The sequence below is a fragment of the Wickerhamomyces ciferrii genome, contig 00185, assembly GCF_000313485.1.
Source record: "Wickerhamomyces ciferrii WGS project CAIF00000000 data, strain NRRL Y-1031 F-60-10, contig 00185, whole genome shotgun sequence".
Taxonomy (NCBI): domain Eukaryota; kingdom Fungi; phylum Ascomycota; class Saccharomycetes; order Phaffomycetales; family Wickerhamomycetaceae; genus Hansenula; species Hansenula ciferrii.
Window position 1 is genome coordinate 17,663 of NW_011887555.1, and position 19,147 is coordinate 36,809.

At 31.9% G+C, this 19,147-nt stretch overlaps 12 protein-coding genes across 12 annotated transcripts; 4 read left to right on the forward strand and 8 right to left on the reverse strand.

The window, feature by feature from the left end:
- Positions 1 to 44: 44 nt before the first annotated feature.
- BN7_4795 (uncharacterized protein) lies at positions 45 to 1,085 on the reverse strand (the record flags this gene model as incomplete). The annotated part of the gene is made up of 1 exon (XM_011274610.1): positions 45 to 1,085. One exon carries the CDS (start codon positions 1,083 to 1,085, stop codon positions 45 to 47), a length of 1,041 nt encoding a protein of 346 aa, XP_011272912.1.
- A 527-nt stretch (positions 1,086 to 1,612) lies between these two features.
- MRX10 (Mrx10p) lies at positions 1,613 to 2,722 on the forward strand (the record flags this gene model as incomplete). Its single annotated transcript, XM_011274611.1, has 1 exon — positions 1,613 to 2,722. The coding sequence occupies one exon, from the start codon at positions 1,613 to 1,615 to the stop codon at positions 2,720 to 2,722; it is 1,110 nt and encodes a 369-aa protein (XP_011272913.1).
- Positions 2,723 to 2,868: 146 nt separating this feature from the next.
- BN7_4797 (Phosphatase yfbT) lies at positions 2,869 to 3,564 on the reverse strand (the record flags this gene model as incomplete). Its single annotated transcript, XM_011274612.1, has 1 exon — positions 2,869 to 3,564. One exon carries the CDS (start codon positions 3,562 to 3,564, stop codon positions 2,869 to 2,871), a length of 696 nt encoding a protein of 231 aa, XP_011272914.1.
- A 688-nt stretch (positions 3,565 to 4,252) lies between these two features.
- Positions 4,253 to 4,948, reverse strand: BN7_4798 (2-deoxyglucose-6-phosphate phosphatase 2; the record flags this gene model as incomplete). Its single annotated transcript, XM_011274613.1, has 1 exon — positions 4,253 to 4,948. The coding sequence occupies one exon, from the start codon at positions 4,946 to 4,948 to the stop codon at positions 4,253 to 4,255; it is 696 nt and encodes a 231-aa protein (XP_011272915.1).
- Positions 4,949 to 5,816: 868 nt separating this feature from the next.
- On the reverse strand, positions 5,817 to 7,565 carry APE1 (metalloaminopeptidase APE1; the record flags this gene model as incomplete). Its single annotated transcript, XM_011274614.1, has 1 exon — positions 5,817 to 7,565. One exon carries the CDS (start codon positions 7,563 to 7,565, stop codon positions 5,817 to 5,819), a length of 1,749 nt encoding a protein of 582 aa, XP_011272916.1.
- Positions 7,566 to 8,021: 456 nt separating this feature from the next.
- Positions 8,022 to 9,155, forward strand: DYS1 (deoxyhypusine synthase; the record flags this gene model as incomplete). The annotated part of the gene is made up of 1 exon (XM_011274615.1): positions 8,022 to 9,155. The coding sequence occupies one exon, from the start codon at positions 8,022 to 8,024 to the stop codon at positions 9,153 to 9,155; it is 1,134 nt and encodes a 377-aa protein (XP_011272917.1).
- A 204-nt stretch (positions 9,156 to 9,359) lies between these two features.
- On the reverse strand, positions 9,360 to 9,791 carry BN7_4801 (complex I NDUFA12 subunit family protein; the record flags this gene model as incomplete). The annotated part of the gene is made up of 1 exon (XM_011274616.1): positions 9,360 to 9,791. One exon carries the CDS (start codon positions 9,789 to 9,791, stop codon positions 9,360 to 9,362), a length of 432 nt encoding a protein of 143 aa, XP_011272918.1.
- A 259-nt stretch (positions 9,792 to 10,050) lies between these two features.
- On the reverse strand, positions 10,051 to 12,717 carry BN7_4802 (M1 family metallopeptidase; the record flags this gene model as incomplete). Its single annotated transcript, XM_011274617.1, has 1 exon — positions 10,051 to 12,717. The coding sequence occupies one exon, from the start codon at positions 12,715 to 12,717 to the stop codon at positions 10,051 to 10,053; it is 2,667 nt and encodes an 888-aa protein (XP_011272919.1).
- A 516-nt stretch (positions 12,718 to 13,233) lies between these two features.
- Positions 13,234 to 15,414, forward strand: ERG7 (lanosterol synthase ERG7; the record flags this gene model as incomplete). Its single annotated transcript, XM_011274618.1, has 1 exon — positions 13,234 to 15,414. The coding sequence occupies one exon, from the start codon at positions 13,234 to 13,236 to the stop codon at positions 15,412 to 15,414; it is 2,181 nt and encodes a 726-aa protein (XP_011272920.1).
- Positions 15,415 to 15,485: 71 nt separating this feature from the next.
- On the reverse strand, positions 15,486 to 16,199 carry BN7_4804 (uncharacterized protein; the record flags this gene model as incomplete). Its single annotated transcript, XM_011274619.1, has 1 exon — positions 15,486 to 16,199. The coding sequence occupies one exon, from the start codon at positions 16,197 to 16,199 to the stop codon at positions 15,486 to 15,488; it is 714 nt and encodes a 237-aa protein (XP_011272921.1).
- Positions 16,200 to 16,297: 98 nt separating this feature from the next.
- OMS1 (putative RNA methyltransferase) lies at positions 16,298 to 17,794 on the forward strand (the record flags this gene model as incomplete). Its single annotated transcript, XM_011274620.1, has 1 exon — positions 16,298 to 17,794. One exon carries the CDS (start codon positions 16,298 to 16,300, stop codon positions 17,792 to 17,794), a length of 1,497 nt encoding a protein of 498 aa, XP_011272922.1.
- An 89-nt stretch (positions 17,795 to 17,883) lies between these two features.
- Positions 17,884 to 18,936, reverse strand: RRP4 (exosome non-catalytic core subunit RRP4; the record flags this gene model as incomplete). Its single annotated transcript, XM_011274621.1, has 1 exon — positions 17,884 to 18,936. One exon carries the CDS (start codon positions 18,934 to 18,936, stop codon positions 17,884 to 17,886), a length of 1,053 nt encoding a protein of 350 aa, XP_011272923.1.
- Between the last annotated feature and the right edge of the window lie 211 nt (positions 18,937 to 19,147).

The window sequence follows — 19,147 nt, forward strand, 5'->3', positions numbered from 1 at the left end:
AGAATCTTTTGTTTATTTGTTTACTCTTATTGTGAAGTGGGTGCTCATTGGCAAAATGTGGTAATCCACATCCGTAACACCAGCGATATGATTTGTTGATGTTCCAATGTATGTTTGATATCTCTAGTGTATGTAGATTTTTGTGCAGATGAAATGACTCGACCACTATAATTGGATGGTAACATCGAATTGATTAACTTGATGTTTTGTAGATTAGTTAATAAATTGGATGGGGATGTTTGCTCTCTTTGTACGGTGCGAAGAAATTCATTAATCTTCAATCTACCGTGTTCTTCGAATGTTGATCTCAAAAATTTAGTTAACACCTTATCCGTATTGGAATACAGACGACTGTGAGTAATTATAATAAACAACGTAAATGCAGATTCAATTGCTTCGTGTAGTTCTTCACCTTGATATCTTGATTTGACCTTCTTCATCTCAGTATTAACGTGTTGTAAAACCTTTTCAAAAGTTGGTGGAAGTGTTGGTGGTAATGTAGTTAAATTATTAGCAGTATTAATATGGTCATGAACCATATTTGGTGCCTCATATTGAGTAATGAATCTGAGTAGTTGTTGTGGTGTGGCTGGATTGGTGTTGATGTTGATGTTTTCATTGGTGTGACCTGCTTCTCTAATTGAGAGAACTAATGACCGTAAATTGAATTTATCAACAAGAAGTTCTGTAAACTTTTGATGTATAATCTCATAAGCATTGTTAAATAATTCAAACTTGTCTTCATCATTTATACCAGGAGGCAAAATATAATGTGGAATTGGAGCTGGAATAATTTGACTGTTATCGGCATTGATATTAATGTTATCATTTGTAAAAGCATATTTTAATGAGTTAGATAATAACATGTGATGATCTTCTTGAAAGAAGTTTGACAAGTTGTTGGCATGATTCTTAACATCAAGTGTAGGTAAATTTCTATCTTGAATCTTGAATGGAATGACAGCAGGGGATGAAATAATATTTTGAAATTGTTGTTCCAGTTCTACTTTGAGATCTCTAAAAATTTCAGCACGATCAAAGTTAATATTGTTGTTGTTGTTGTTGTTGTTTCTTCCTCTAGCCATATTGAATTATTTGATTTTATTGGTTGTTGTTGAAAAACTCTAGTTGATCAATTGAACCAAGTTAACTCTCAAGCTATTAAAGGCTTTTAACCTATTAAGTCGCTGTCAAGAAACTGAGTGGTGAAAATAAGGTGTGCAGTAACCAGATATAATACTACTGAATGTATAGTATAGGCTGAATTCTCTCACAACGACTTGATCATTGACCCAGATTATTGGGAGCCAAAAGGTGAAAATGTATGTATATTTATATTCATAATTCATAGATTGCTGTTCAGAATAAGGTTCATATATAATGACTATTCTCCTCTTCTTCATGGTTATTAATCGGATTATAATGTAACATCATTGAACCGATGATGTGTACTTAACAAGATCTTTGCAAAACAGATTCGCGCAAGATCTGGAGATTTCAATTTTCTGACATAAGCGAAATGTGAGTAAAATTGATTTTTATATACTACTCAGCAAATTTATATAAGGTTGAAACTTTTGATTAGCTTTATCTTCAAAAGATTCACAAAAAAATGATGCTACAGAATATACTATCGAGACAGATACGGATACCTTTACGTACAAATACATTCATACCAAGATTATTTTCCACCAATATTCCAAAATTCAATAATAGTACCAATTCCAATTTTAACAACTTCTCTAAAACTCCAAAGACTAGTAGAAATACAACTTCACAAAGCTTTAGAAAAGCTAAAAGAAATGCACAGAATAAGTACAAGTATAATAATGATTCATCAAAGAGATCAAACTTTATAGAAGAATTGAAAAATCAACAAACTATTCAACCATGTACTACATTTACCACTTCAGAATCTTATGATTTTGATAAAATGTTGAAATCTTTCAATAATGGAATACAATTATCAGTTATCGTACCTAATGAAATCTTGTATTTCAAATTTGAGAAAACTCATGATGTATTCATATTGATTGATGGTTCAGTTGTTGTTTGGGGGATGGATGAATCAAATGTTGAAAAAAAAATTTTACCATTATTTAAAAAATTTGAAAAATCAAGTTATGAAAATCCAGAATCTGAAGATATGGATTATATTGAAACAAAAGATCTTCATGATGAACAAAATTCTTATCTTGAAGAAGATATCATTGTTATAAATTCCTTAGATAAAGATCAAGATTTATTAGATAAAGCTGCTTTCTCATCAGGTCTTTCAAGATCAACAAGATTAGCAATTTTAGAAAATTCATTAGAAAGACATATTTTACAAACTAGAAAAATGTCTGAACATTTATCTATTGGTAAAAAATTAACTGTAACTGAAAAAGAATTACTTAGATCAACTGGTCGATTATTTTTATTAAGAGGTAAATTAAATTTATATTCAGAATTAATTGGAATTCCAGATTTATATTGGAGTGAACCAAATTTAGAAAAAATTTATAGACAAATTTCAAATAATCTTGATATATCACAAAGAATTTCAATATTAAACAAGAAATTAGATTATGCAACTGAAGAATCAAGAGCTTTAATGAGTACATTAAATGAAGAAAAATCAACAAGATTAGAATGGATTATTATTTATTTGATCATGATTGAAGTTTGTTTTGAAATTTTCCATTTTTATGAAAGATATAGTGATTATAAAGAGAAATAAAGTACAAAGTACCATCATGATACCATATGATCAAGACGTATATAGCAAATTAGGTTCATATATATAGCAATGCAAACTGAGTACCTAAACTCTCACGAGTATAGACATTATATAGTTGATATTAAAAATAGACATAATAGAGTTAATCATAAATATGTAACTTCAATTGTCACTTTATCACCATCGATAACTTTGATTTTTGTTAAATCTTCAACAACATATGAAGCACCTGCATCATACAATAATTTTGAATCTTTACCACTATTAACACCAATAACAGTAGCACCTGAAGCAACACCAGCTTTAACACCTAATGGAGCATCTTCAAAAACAATTTTTTTACTTTCACCACTTAAACCTAAGTTTTCTCTTAATAATTTTTCACCTTTCAAATAACCTTCTGGATTTGGTTTACCTACTGAAACCGATTCAGCTGTGATGAATACATTTGGTTTTTGAACAGTTTGCAAAATACCATCAAACCATCTCTTAGCAATATAATCACTACCTGAAGTAACAATACACCATTTATCTTTATTCAAAGAGTTCAATAACTCAATAGTACCAGGTATAACTTCAACTAAATGACCATAAGTATCAGGAATATCTCTTTCAAATTGATTAGCAGCATCTGAAGTTGAACTATCAAGCATTGGAAAAAACTTTGCGAAAACTTCTGTAGTTCTAGCACCATGAGCACCATCGATGACTTTAACTGGATCTAAACCATGTTTAATAGCCAAATCAGTCCAAAGTTTCTCCACCACATCTCTGGTGTATACTAAAGTACCATCGAGATCAAACTCAATAACATCTGCTTCTAGTGTGATTGTTTTGCTCATAATTTTGAAAGTCTATATGTTCTATAATCTAATGATCCAACTCTATGTTCTGTTTATAGCGTACATGAACGGAGTTTGGAAAATGGTGAACTAAACAACTATATATATATATATACGTTTACTAATACGGTATACCCCTATTCTCCATGATCAATCACAAGCTAATGGTCATCGGTGAATCGTGAGTCGTGATACGTGTCTAAAAGTAATCATTTTATAGCCTATGCGCCTATATTGGTAATTGTAGGCTAATTTGAGACCGAAATAGGAAACATGCTATCATGGGATCATGCGGGACTCAAGTTGTGTCATGTATAACGGTGATTTGCAGAAAATTTATTCTTTGGTCTTTAGAATATTTAGGAAATTAAGCTTAAAAGAGTGAATATTGATAAGAGAAAAATAGGTAATTGATTCGATCTGAGCTATAGATCAACAGCTTGTTCATATGTTCTTTAGCCATCGTAAGTAGATTTAAAGTTAATGGGTGGATCATGATTTGGCCATATCTAAGTAGTAACTAGCCATGAATTTGAACAGAAGAAAGTATATACTGGATCATAGTATACCGGAGGAAGATGCCACTTGAAACTCGTCACTGATATATAAGGCTGATATCCAGATCGAACCAGATTAATGTACAGAAAGCTATCGTAAACTTCATTCATTACAAAGATACATACAGAACTTAATCATATCTAACCTCCAATGATACTTTATTAGCATCCAAAACTTTGATATCAGTTAGATCTTTCACAACATATGAAGCACCAGATTCATACAATAATTTAGCATTGTTCCCGCTATTTACACCAATAACTATAGCACCTGATGCAACACCAGCTTTAACTCCCATTGGGGCATCTTCAAAAACGATTTTCTTGTGTTCACTTGTTATTCCCAAACTTTCACTCAAGATCTTATCTCCCTTTAGATAACCTTCTGGATCTGGTTTACCATTTGTAACTAATTCAGCTGTTATGAAAACTTTTGGTTTCTGTACATCTTTTAAGATCCCATTGAACCAACTATTTGCAATATAATTACTTCCTGAAGTGACAATACACCATCTATCTTTATCTATACCATTTAATAACTCGATTGTTCCTGGAATGATCTTGACCAAATGTCCATAGTTATCAGGTATATCCTTTTCAAATTTTTCAACAGCTTTATTATCGGTGTTATCAATCATTGGGAAATATTTAGCAAATGTTTCTGACGTTCTAGCTCCATGTGAATCATTCAAAACAGTATGAGGATCAACCCCATGTTGAATAGCCAATTCTGACCAAAGTTTTTCAACAACAGATGTGGTATAGACTAATGTTCCATCAAGATCAAATTCAATGATGTCTGCATCGAGTGTGATTGATTTGCTCATAATGATTATTCTTCTGCCTAACAAAGGAACACCTATATGCTTGAACCTGTATACGATCTAATACTGAAAGACTAATATTTAATGCATTTCCAAAAAACCATGAGCTGATGTATTTTTAATTACACGTCCACTAAAAAATTGTAGTAAATATTCTGTCGACTCCAGTAATTATAGCTCACCCAATTTGTCGATGCGCCGCTACTCTTCCCATTTCGTAAGTGCGCCGCTACCCAATTAGGACAAACATCGGCTTAATTTTTTTAAAATCACAGGTCTAATACAACAATATTAGTCTAACAGACTTCAAAAATGATGCTCAATAAATAGATTTATGGGATATTTAATAAAAACCTGCTGAAACCAAGTTATTAACCGTTATTAATGTTGTAGAGTTTTCTTTTTTTGAGCTGTTCTCCAGATTTTGTAGATCGATCTAAATCTGATTACGTCAGCGAAACAGCGAGACTTATGTAAGCAAATAAGAGCCGTGGTTGTTCAGCAGATAAAAAAACTCAAAAAAGGCAACTTGGCCGAGTGGTTAAGGCGAAAGATTAGAAATCTTTTGGGTTTACCCGCGCAGGTTCGAATCCTGCAGTTGTCGCCATTTTCTTTTTTTTGCTTCAAGTCCGGGAAAATCAAGTTAAATAGCATGAAATTATTGCCATAACTACTCTAAAGTATTGACATATCATAATGTTTATTCATATTTTGTTATGTTTTATTATATTTTGTTATTTTTTAGTTGTTTTGATGAAATTTGATTAGGAAATAAAAATTCCGAGCCCAGCCCGAACCATAATTGTTCAACAACGAAAGATATAGGTTACCTTTATCTAGTCAATGATAGAATTCAGTCACAAACACAGCTTCACAAATCACCGAATGATTTGTTCACCCCTTGCCAGTATTTGAAGAAACCATTAAAGAATTTAATACCAAGACCAACATCTTTAACACCGATTGCAGCTCTTATACTATGCATTGATAATTGAGAAATACCTAAATCAACAGTTCTTGCACCAGTATGACTTGAAATGTAAGGACCAATTGTACCACCAGATCTTGCACCATTCTTGATGTGGAATCTTTGTAATTCATCACCATTCAATTCTGCAATTTGTTCAACAATAGATAACCCAACTGAATCAGTAACCATATGACCATTTGGATCAAGTGATAGTGTGATACCTTTGTTTGGAACTGGATAATGATTCTCCAAATATTCACCTTTATAAGTTGGGTTTAATAAATGATTGACATCTGCTGAAAGTAATAAAGTATTTGCAAATGCAACTTTAGTTAAATTACCAACACTAGCAGAAGTATTATTACTTTCAATGTATTTTTGAATAACATTTTCAGTAAGTGTATTGATTAAGTTACTTTGAGCACCTTGTCTTGTGTTTGAACCAACTTCTTCATTATCATATAACAAGACTTGACTAAATGAACCTTCTGGAATACCTTCCTTGAAAGATTCAACTAATGAATGAATTGCAGCAAATGAACAAACTCTATCATCAATTCTTGGGGCGTAAATAAAATCATCTCTTAATCCACCTTTAGTACCTGGTTGAACATCAAATAAATCTAGATCCAATTGAACAATATCTTTAACTGAAACTTCAGCCAATTCAGCAATGAATCTTAATAATTCTAATGGATGCTTATCAATAACTGGTGATTTCTTTTCATCTTTAGTTGGCTCAGCATCAGGACCTGGATTGAATCCAATAACTGGAATAGCTTTAGTTTCTTTATCATAAGGTGGAGCTGCAACTTGACCGAAATGTTCAGCTAAAGTTGAAATTCTTGCAATTGGTTTTGGTGCAGAACTGACCAATTTAGAAATGACTTTAAACCCAGTAGTAGATTCTTTATCTTCAACTCTAACAAGAACTCTACCACCGATACCAAGATCTCTATCAAACCAAGCTGGTGATAAACCACCTGCGTAATTTGCAACACCTAATAATTCATAACCATCAACTTTTTCCTTCTTGGAAACTGGTTTTAATTTAGCAGTTAGGGCATCAATATGTGAACCAATAATACCAATACCATTTTCTGGTTTCCAATTCTCACCAACTGCAAAAGCACCAACATTTGTACCATTTCTAATTGTATAGTATAAACCTTCAGATTTTAATGAACCTTCCCAGTTTTCCTTTTCAGATAAGTATTTAAATCCATTAGCTTCGAGTAATTTGGCAAAGTATTGGACAACATGATAAGTAGTTGGATTTTGCTTTGTGAATTCAATATAAGCATCTGCATATGTTAAATAAAAGTCATCGTTGTATGTAATAGCATTTTTAGATTTCTTCAATGATGATGGAGCAATTGAGTTCTTTTTAATTGGAACTTTAACATCTTCATATTCATCAGGAGTTGAATCCTCCTCGTAATCTTCTTCACTATCTGAATCGAATTGAACAGAACGAATTTGTTTCTTGTTTCTTTGTTGAGATTTGTTGGTCTTTTCAGTTTTTGCCTTCGAGGATGATGATGATGATGACCCTGGTGATGTACCAAAAGTCTTTATTTGGTTAGCCAAACTGGTAGCTAACAATTCCCTGAATTGCTCTTCAAACTTTTTAAAATCTTCACTTGACATCTTTGATAGTTGATTCTTGTCAATTCACTTCAAATGTTCAGAATTCAAGGTGGATTTCATCACTTTAAATATAAAAATACCCACAAATTTACAAGGAGATAAGTCGTGGCTGGCAAACACGATAGGCGATTGCGAAATTGTGTCATTTACTCGGGACTCTTGAACTTTGATGGTCGAGGAATCCATTGTGATTCTCGGAGAGTATCACTCAAGACTTGCAAAGAACATGCTACAATTGCCATTGACTATCAGCTTAACTCTTAATCAGTTCCTTTTGATGTCTTTACTTCTCCGGGGAATTGAAGATACAGGTAACAGTATACTAAGAAATGTGTACAAACCATTCGGAAAATTTTCAGTTTATAAGTGAGCCCATAATAATTTTTTTTTTTAACTAAGATTTAGTTCAATTTGACACAATTTTTGCATAAATACACCAAAACCAACTGTTGAAATATGTCTAACCAAAACGAAAAATTACCAGGATTGTTATCAGATGCTGTGCTCAAGGCCTCAGAGCCAGTTCCAGAAGATTTCGTCGAAGTTAAAGGTATTGATTACTCTAAAGAAGAAAGTGTCAATATGAGAGCTAGAGATTTAATTAAAAGTATGAGAAATATGGGATTCCAAGCTTCATCTATGGGTGAAGGCTGTGAAATCATTGATGAAATGAGACAATGGAGAGGTGTTCATAGAGATACTTTAGAAGATCATGAAAAAACTGGTGAATTTGATGATGAAGGTTATCAAAAAACTACTGTGTTTATGGGTTATACTTCAAACTTAATCTCTTCAGGTTTACGTGATACTTTACGTCATTTAGTTCAACATAAACATGTTAGTGCTATTGTTGCTACTGCTGGTGGTATTGAAGAAGATATTATCAAATGTCTTGCACCAACATTTATGGGTGATTTTGCATTAAAAGGTTCAACTTTACGTGATAAAGGTATGAATCGTATTGGTAATTTATTAGTTCCAAATGATAATTACTGTAAATTTGAAGAATGGATTGTTCCAATCTTGGATACTTTATTACAAGAACAAACTGAAGCTGCTGAAAAATTAGGTAAAGATGCATTTGATGCTGATTCTCCAGCTGTTTTAACTCCATCAAAATTAATTGATAGATTAGGTAAAGAAATTAATGATGAAACTTCAGTCTTATATTGGGCTCATAAAAATAAAATCCCAATTTTCTGTCCTGCAATTACAGATGGTTCAATTGGTGATATGTTATTTTTCCATACTTTTAAAGCTTCTCCACAACAATTAAGATTAGATATAGTGGCTGATATTCGTAAAATCAATTCAATGTCAATGTCTGCATTCCGTGCTGGTATGATCATCTTAGGTGGTGGTTTAGTTAAACATCATATCTGTAATGCTTGTTTGATGAGAAATGGTGCTGATTATGCAGTTTATATTAACACTGGTCAAGAATTTGATGGTTCAGATGCTGGTGCAAGACCTGATGAAGCTGTTTCTTGGGGTAAGATTAAAGCTGATGCTCATTCTGTCAAAATCTATGCTGATGCTACTGTTGTTTTCCCATTAATTGTTGCTGCTACTTTTGCTAGTGGTCAATAACATCATGAATAAACCTTATAAAAATTACGAAATTGATAACAAATATAGAAGATAAATCCTCTAATTTTTGATGAACATAAATGATCATGTATATAAATAAATAAATATAATAAATAAGGGGAACCATGGGAACATATGATGATTCTTTAATAATAAATAAGTGTAGTTGTATGTAATCAATAATAAATAATAAATAACTTCATTTCAACCTGTTCTTTCTGAAACTTTAGTTTCCCATGGTTGAAATTTAGGTTTTGCAGTGTTATAAGGAACATAAGCTCCTGTAGTACCAGTATAATTTTGAGCATGAACTTTTGGAACAGGATAAGCTCTTTCAGTTTTCTCTTCACCTTGTAATTTATTTGGTGGAGTATCAGAACCATAAGCTAACCAATAATGCCAGCCAGGTTCAACTTGGGATACATCCCATCTCTGATTAGTTTCAGCATATTCAACCCATCTTGTACGTAAATGAATTTCTTTATCTAAATGAGTTTCATAAAAATGATTACCATGATCATCAATACCAACTAATGTTCCTGCTTTAGCATCACCAATAGAATTCATTTGTTTGGCGTATCTTTTCCATCCTGATAGTTTGATGTTTCTAAGTGTACGTGCGAGTGATGTGGACATCTTTCAATTCACAAACGATCCATACGAGTTTTGTAAATATATTAATGTGTACTTTAAATATTGTTTTTGATATTGTTTTTGAGATTTTGAGGAGGTTGCGTATAAAAAACTGGGGACCCCGGAATTGATATTTAAAATTAGTCGGAAATATAACCAGATTCTGATTACTTAATACAAGACTACTTTGGATCTTAATTAAAAACATACAAACATAAATTAAATAGTCAAGCAAAAAATCTATTGATATAGATCATTGCAATCAGATATAGTTATTAGATTTCAACCAGTCAGCAACAACTTCCTTATCTCTTGAAACCCAAGAAGAATTAGTTTTAATACCATCTAAAACTTGATCAAGAGATCTATGATAATCATGAGTATCTTTATCAGAGAAGAATTCTTTAATTTCATCATGAATTTCATCAGATGCATATTTACCTAATGTAAATTTGTAAAATCTATCATGAACCATTCTATTAACTTTCAAACGTTCTGTAATAGCTTCGAAATTTTCTTTCAAATAAGTCCAGAATTGTAATCTTGCTTTAGTGTTATTGGTCAATGGAATACTAACAAATGAGATATTCATGATTGGGATTTCTGGGTTCAAGATCAAACTTAAAGCTTTTTGAATCAAAACAGGGTTTGTAACAGTACCTAAAGCATTTAAGATAACTTCACTTGCATCAGTAGATTTTGAAGTTGAAATTAAACCATAAACAAAATCAAAATCTTCTTCAGTAGCATCAGGAGCTGAGATAACAGAAGAAATAACAATTCTTCTTAAACTTGGATCAATATCTTTACCTTCTTTTAAATTAGTGAATAATTTTTGTAATTCTTCAATAACTTGAGGAACACCAGCTGAAACACCAGCTGAAAGTAATTCAATTCTTAATTGTGTAGTTAAGAAACTTTCATTTTTAGCAGCTTCAAAACCAAGACTTAAAACAGCAGGTTCAACAATTTCATGAGTTAATTTTTTCAAACCATTTTGAACTTCTTGAGGTTGTTCATACCAAGCTGATCTTAATGTTTTCAAACTTGATAATAATTGTAACCAAACTGCATAATCAGTTTCACCTTTGAAAGCTTTGAAGAGATCAAGAGCTTTTGAAGTACTATAAATACCTGCAACTGATAAGACTGTAGTATCAGAGATAATACCAACTTTATCAGTATTTGATAATTTATCCAAATTGTTTATGATATTGTTAAAAGTAGCATCATCATATTTAACTCTAAAGAAGCCAACAGTATCTTTATTTAATTTCAAAAATGGTTCAATTGAAACATTTTCAATAGTTTCAGATTTGGATGTGATTGATAAATCTTTTGCGACAGTTTTACCATTATAAGCATTCAATGGAATCCACCAATTAGTTTGGTTTTCTTCTTCTTGAACATCACCAGTGGATAAAAATCTATTTTGAGTAACTTGAATGGATTTTTTAGTTAAATCAACTTGAACATCAACATATGGGAACCCAATCTTACGAATCCAAGGATCAGCAATACTAACAACATCAACACCTGAGGCTTCACCAATAGCTTTCCATAAATCTTTTGTTGTAGCATTACCATATTGATGAGTTTTCAAATAATTTGAAACACCTTTTAATAAAACATCAGTACCTAAAGTAGCAGCTAATTGTCTAATGATACTAGCACCTTTCAAATATGAAATAGCATCAAAAACTTGATCAATATCAGAAGCTGATTTGATTGGAACTTCAATTGGATGTGACCCTCTTAAAGCATCCAAATCAAGTGCAGTTTGTAATGAATTTGAAGTGAAAGTGGCAAAAGTTTCCCATTCTGGATATAATTTATCAACGGCTAAATAACCAACCCAAGTTGCGAAACCTTCATTTAACCATAATTCATCCCACCAATCCATAGTAACCAAGTTACCAAACCATTGATGAGCTAATTCATGTGAAACAACATAAGCAACTTTTTCTTTGTATTTAGAATCACTTGATTCTTCATCAAATAAAAGTGCAGTTTCTCTAAAAGTAACTAAAGCAGTGTTTTCCATGGCATTTGAACTGAAAGCTGGAATGGCAACCATATCTAATTTTGGTAAATAATAATCAATATCAAAAACTTCAGAAAAATAATCAACAACTTTTGTGGCAACTTGTAAAGCAAATTTACCTTTAGCAGATTCACCTTCAGCAGTATAAACTCTAATTGGGATTTTCTTTCCCGAATATGAACGTTCAGTGAATGATTCAACATAATCTAATTTACCGATAACCCAAGCCAAAAGATAAGTTGACATGATTGGAGTTTTTTGAAATTGAACTAATTTTAATCCACTAGCTTCAATTGCACCTTTTTTTTTACCATCATCTAAAACTTTTGAAGAAGCAACTGGTGTATTACTTAAAGCGGTATAGTCTTCAGCAACAGTTATTGAAAAAGTAAATGTAGCTTTTAAATTTGGTTCATCAAAACATGGGAATGCACCACGAGCTTCAGTAGCTTCAAATTGTGTTGATAAGATTAATTGTTCTTTACCATTCTTGTCAGTGTATGAAGATTTATAAAATGAGTTCATATCATGTCTTAATGGACCTGAATATAATATTGTTAAAAAGGCCTTAGAAGCAGGACCAGCTCTTAAAGTTTCAGATAATTTAAATGTTGCAATTTGAGCTTTATTATCGACAATAGTTTCAGTGATTTGAACAATTGATTCGGTCTTAGTAACAGAATATGCTAATTCAGCACTTTTGATTTGTAGGTCATTGACATTTAAAACAATTTCATTTGTATCTTCTTTAACGTCCAATTCAATTTTGACTTTCCCATCAAATGAGTTATTGTTAACATTGATATTACTGACATCCAAATCGTAATGAACTGGCTTAACGTGTGTTGGTAGCACGTCACGCTTAATCTCAGTGGCAGCACACATTGTTAAGCAGAATCTTTTGTGAAGTGAAGGAGATTTGAATTGATGACTCGCTGATTGATTAGTATTGAAAGAAGGAAGAAACTTTTTGTATTTCAACACGGCGAACAGCTTCTGACTTTCCTGCCTATTATTGAAAGAATAAGTGCGGAAAAATGTGCGTGTAACAGAAGAGCGTGGTAGTGGTAGAATCCGGAGTTGCACTGGGTTGCACAAGGGCAGACTGAGCATTTGGTGGGTGAGGTAAGCAGGGAATCCACTGTGTAGACAGTCTCTTTCTCTAGGTAGTTTACCAGGTTATTCCAGTCTGTTTCTATTCCCGAATCATGAATGGTTCTTCAAATTGTTTCGATGAAGGACATATTTTTTTAGTGACACTGGTTGTTGACAGGCGCGAAAACTGCTGATTTTTGGTCGTATAAGCTCTTCTTGAACAAAGAGAATGGGTTTAAATATCAACGATTTCCTCAGGAATTGAGTGCAATTGGGTGCTTTTAGTTGACACAGATACTGATACTCATGGTATACTATTCTGACCTTGTGGGAATTCCTAACACGGATAAGTCTCGCTGGAGATTGAGAACAGATGAATTAGGCCGTGAAACTTGGGATTATATAAACGAATCTGATATTGAATCTGATCCACAATCTGAATATGTTAAATACTTATTAGGAACAGATGACTACAATCCAAAACAATTACCAAAACCTGAGACCCCATATGATGCTGCTAGGAATGGTGCTACATTTTTAAAAACCCTTCAAGAAGATTGTGGTGTTTTTCCATGTCAATATAAAGGTCCAATGTTTATGACAATCGGTTATATTGCAACTTGTTATTTCACCAAAACTAAAATTCCTGAAGCTGAAAGAATTGAACTGGTAAGATATATTGTTAACACTGCACATCCAGTAGATGGTGGTTGGGGGTTACATAGTGTTGATAAATCCACATGTTTTGGTACTTCAATAAACTACGTTGCATTAAGATTATTAGGATTACCAGCAAATCATCCTGTTTGTCAAAGGGCAAGAAAGACTCTACATAGACTTGGTGGTGCTATTGCAAATCCACATTGGGGGAAAGCTTGGTTATCCGTGTTAAATTTATATAAATGGGAAGGTGTTAATCCAGCACCACCTGAATTATGGGCTTTACCTTATTCATTACCTATTCACCCTGGGAGATGGTGGGTTCATACAAGAGCCATTTATCTGCCATTAGGATATCTATCAGCTGGGAAAATACATTGTGAGTTAGATCCATTATTGGAAGCCATTAGATCAGAAATTTATGTCAAACCATTTGATTCAATTGATTTCACAAAACAAAGAAATAATGTTTGTGGTGTTGATTTATATTATCCACATACCAAACTATTAGATTTTGCAAATAATATACTTGTTGCATATGAAAAATATATTAGACCAAATTGGTTTTTGAAAAAAATTCAAAATTATACATTTGAATTAATTAAAAAGGAAATCGCCAATACAGATTATTTATGTATAGCACCAGTAAATGCTCATTTCAATGCTATTGTTACATATGTTGAGAAAGGTGGTGATTCATATGAATTCAAAAGATTTCAAGAACGTTTCAAAGATGTTATGTTTTTAGGACCTCAAGGGTTAACAGTGATGGGTACAAATGGTTCACAAGTTTGGGATACAGCATTTGCAGTTCAATATTTCTTTATGGCTGGATTAGATGAATTCCCAGAATATCATGATATGATTGAAAAAGGTTATAAATTTTTAGTAAGGTCACAATTCACAGAAGAATGTGTCCCTGGTAGTTTTAGAGACAAGAGAAAAGGTGCATGGCCATTTTCCACAAAGACTCAAGGTTATGTTGTTAGTGATTGTACTGCGGAAGCTTTGAAAGCTATTATTATGGTTAGAAATAGTCCACATTTCCAACATTTAAGGGATTTAATTAAAGAAGAAAATCTAAATGAAGGTATTGATGTTCTTTTATCATTACAAAATGTTGATTCTTTTGAATATGGATCTTTTGCAACTTATGAAAAAATTAAAGCAACTACATTATTAGAAAAATTAAATCCTGCTGAAGTTTTCGGGAATATTATGGTTGAATATCCTTATGTTGAATGTACAGATTCTTCAGTTTTAGGTTTAACATATTTCCGCAAATTTTCAAATTATAAACGTGATACTGTTACATTTGCCATTGATAGAGCCATTGATTATATTAAGAAAGCTCAACAAGAAGATGGATCATGGTATGGATGTTGGGGGATATGCTTCACATATGCATCAATGTTTGCTCTTGAAGCTTTAAATACTGTTGATGAAAATTATAAGAATTCTGAAGTTGTTCGTAAAGGTTGTGATTTCCTTGTTTCTCATCAAATGGAAGATGGTGGATGGGGTGAATCTATGAAATCTTGTGAAACTCATACATATGTTGATAGTGAACAAAGTTTAGTTGTTCAAACTGCATGGGTTGTTATTGGATTGATATTAGCAGATTATCCAAATAAACAAGTTATTGATAAAGGTATCAAAATATTAATGGAGCGTCAAAAGGAGACAGGTGAATGGTGTTTTGAGGATGTTGAAGGTGTTTTCAATCATTCTTGTGCTATTGAATATCCAAACTATAAATTCTTATTCCCAATTAAAGCACTTGGTCTCTATACAAAAAAATATGGTAATGTTCCATTAGAATTATAGAGAAACTATTATCAACTACAAAAAATAAGTACTATGAAATGAATATATAATATGCATATAGTTTTTTAATGTCAAAACTCTAATATTTTATCACTAGTTAATATTTGTACATCTGAACTTATTGGTCTAAAATGATCACTTGATATGTTGGATTCATATTTCATTCGTTTTGTAGATCTAGTTGAAATGATACTTGAATCCGTGAAGGGACTTGATGATCTTGGAGCTTCAAATATTTGAGTTTGCTCCTGTGTGATTCTTGTTAATGTATTGTTATTAGTGGATGTAAATGAATATTTATGAGTATTATCGTCAGATTGAATTTCATTAAATTCTGAACTTGGAGGTGGGAAATTAGCAGATGATGGACATGGCAAATATCTGGGTATACTTAGATCACCATCTTTATCTTTATCTTTAGTCTCTTCAATTCCCTCTGGTTTCTCCGTATCTAAATCTGTCTCGTTATTGAACTGTGGGATGGATATTGGTAATGAATTAGCCGCTGTGTTTGGATCTGGCGGCAATGGCATCATCAATGGGAACTGGAGTGAAATTCTTGCTTGTGAGGATTTCATGGTTTCCAATTCTTCATTCTTGTGTTTCTCCTTTCTTTTATCCCGTATCTTTGTAACAGCAGCATCAAACGACTCGTTCGTGAGTCTTTCCACCTTATCAAACTCTGTCTGATTCAAGCCAATGAACCTCAAGTTGCTCTTCTTGATCTGGTGATGTTCCAACCCATCGTACAAATCAATCCATTCGAGCTTTTCCACTTCACCCATATCTTCTTCCTGAACTGGTAAACAAAAGTATTAAAAAACAAATTCAAAGGATTCTAAGTTTCTTATATAAAGTTGGTGAAGTAGTGGCCCGTGTGAAAATGGAGTTTGAACTTTTTGACATGTACGGGCGAAAAGAAAAAAAATTAGCTGTTGATCAAAGAACGTTGGACATAAGCAGTGATCTAGAGATCTGGGACCACCGACTAAAAGAAATTGAGATGATGCTACGGAATCTGGTGACCAAAAGGGCTTCACAGATACTGTCGAAGCAAAGTCTGGCAACAAGATACATTTCTTCAAGCTCCATATTATTAGCTAAATATGATAAAAGTTCATTATATAGGAAACCAACAGACAGAGTTAAAAAAGTGAAAACTCCAGAAGAAGCTGCAAAGCTTCAAATAGAGGAAGATTTGAAATCAGATTCATGGATCGTTAGATGGGGTGCTAAAACTAGAACTAAAGAATTTCAAAAAAATATGACTTGGTATTATGTTGTTTGTTATATCTTATTTTTAGTATTTGGTTATAAATATATGAGTGGTGTTTTCAGTAAGGAAAAACAAGTTGAAGAAATTGGTAAAAAACAATTGGAAAACATAGCAAGTGAATATGATTTATTAAAATTAAAAGAATTAACTGGGAAATTAAGAAGAAGAGATGAATTAAAATTAGAAGAATATGAAAAATTGAAAAATCAAGGTATTGAAGATTTATCAGATGTTAAAGTTGATATTGAAAGTACAAACACTTCAAATAAAAATATCTTACCTGCAAGAGATACAACTTCTTTTTATGATGGTAAAGCTGAAGATTATGATTCTGATATCAATTGGGAAGAAAAAGCTGTTTTCATGGGTCGTAGAAGAAAATGGTTAATGAAACATTGTAATGGTGATGTTTTAGAAGTTGCATGTGGTACAGGTCGTAATGTTAAATATTTAGATATGACTCAAATTAAATCAATAACATTTTTAGATTCATCTTCTAAAATGATGGAAATTGCAAATAAAAAATTTAGAGAAGAATTCCCAACTTATAAAAATGCTGCATTTGTTGTTGGTAGAGCTGAAGATCTTGTTGATCTTGCATCAAATAAATCAAATAAAGATGAATTATTAGTTAAAGATATTGATGATCAAAAAATTAATGTTACAGATGCAAGTACCACTATTAAATATGATACTATTGTGGAAGCATTTGGTATTTGTTCACATGAAGATCCAGTCAAAGCTTTGAAAAATTTTGAAACTTTATTAAAACCAGGTGGTAGAATTGTCTTGTTAGAACATGGTAGAGGTGAATATGATTTCATTAATAATATTTTAGACAATAGAGCTGAAAGAAGATTAGAATCTTGGGGTTGTAGATGGAATTTAGATATTGGTGAAATTTTAGATGATTCTGGATTAGAAATTGCAGAAGAGAAAAGAACTCATCTTGGTACAACTTGGTGTATTGTGGCAAAGAGAAAAGATGATGCTAAAAAGAAGGAAGAAATTGGTTTTGTTGAAAAATATATTTCAAAAGGTTTCCAAGATCGTTTAAAATCAATGACAGGTAATGGACCAACTAATGATGAGCAAAAGAAATAGTTTTTTTTTCAAATTACTGAAAAACTCCATGCATTAATTAGATGTAAATAGAATCTATATAGAAATATTATGTAAATAATTGAACTTTTCTAATTCCCTCTGTATTTTTCAGCTGTTATTATACCTTGTCCAATAGTTTCCATAGTTTCAATATCAATTAAAGAACCAGAGTTTTCATAAGCCATACTTGCTTCATAAGTACTAATAATTCTTGATTCTGTAATACCTAATTCACAATGAGCTAAAATTTTTATACAATTTGAATATCTTGTAATTGTACTTCTTATACTTGAAGAAATTTGTTCATTTTGATCACTATAAATTTCCCATGAACTTTCTTCTTCTAATCTTGTAATTGATATTGAACCTTGACCTGGATTATATTGACCTTTAGAATTAACTGCACTTGCATTTTTCCCTATTGTGGATTGATTATTTGTTAAAAGATCATCAGTAGTTTTTCTTAACCAAATATAACCATTAACACCAATAATAATACTAACATTACCTGGTAATTGATGTGAATGATTTTTAGCTCTAACAATTAAAGAACTTGGAACTTTTAAAAAAATCCCATTTCTTAATTTCCCATATTTTAAAGATCTAGTATGTAATGAAGCTGAACCATCTTGAAATAAAGATTGAACTTCAGCATTTAATAAATCACCTTCTTTTAAGAAATTTCTCATTTGTAATTCATCACTTTCAGATTTTCTTCTTAAAACACCACCTGGTAAATTAACAGATCCCAACATTAATACAGCATCTTGCTTTGCACCTATGTCAACTTTCCATCTTCTTTGACCAACTTCTGTTATTCTCCCCACGACATGATCACCAGTTTCTGGTTGATATCTACCTCGTATTGGAGTAACACTTAATAATCTATTAACCCTACTTATAGTACCAGCAACTGAACTATATGTATCGTTTTCCAAATAATAAGTACCATGACCTCTCATCCAAATTGGATCATCTGTGACTAGTTCACCAGGTGTAACAACTGATTTTTTCAATCCATTTTCATCTGTTTGAACTTTTTGTTGTTCTTCATTATCTGATAATAAATCTATATCTGAATCTGAAGCATCAGCATCTTCATATGCAAATTGGTTTGACTTTGATATACTAAGGATTTCCATTGCTGCTTATTTTGTAATATAATTGGATTGTATATTATGGCCTAGATTCTTTATTAATCCAAAGTTGACAAAATGCTTTATTCCAAACACTTTAAATTAATATAAAGAAATACTCTATATATTTTTTATTTCATATCATCACCGGGTTACACATTGACTACAGCTCATCTGGTAAGGCACGCATACTTATAATGAAAACTATTTCAAATAT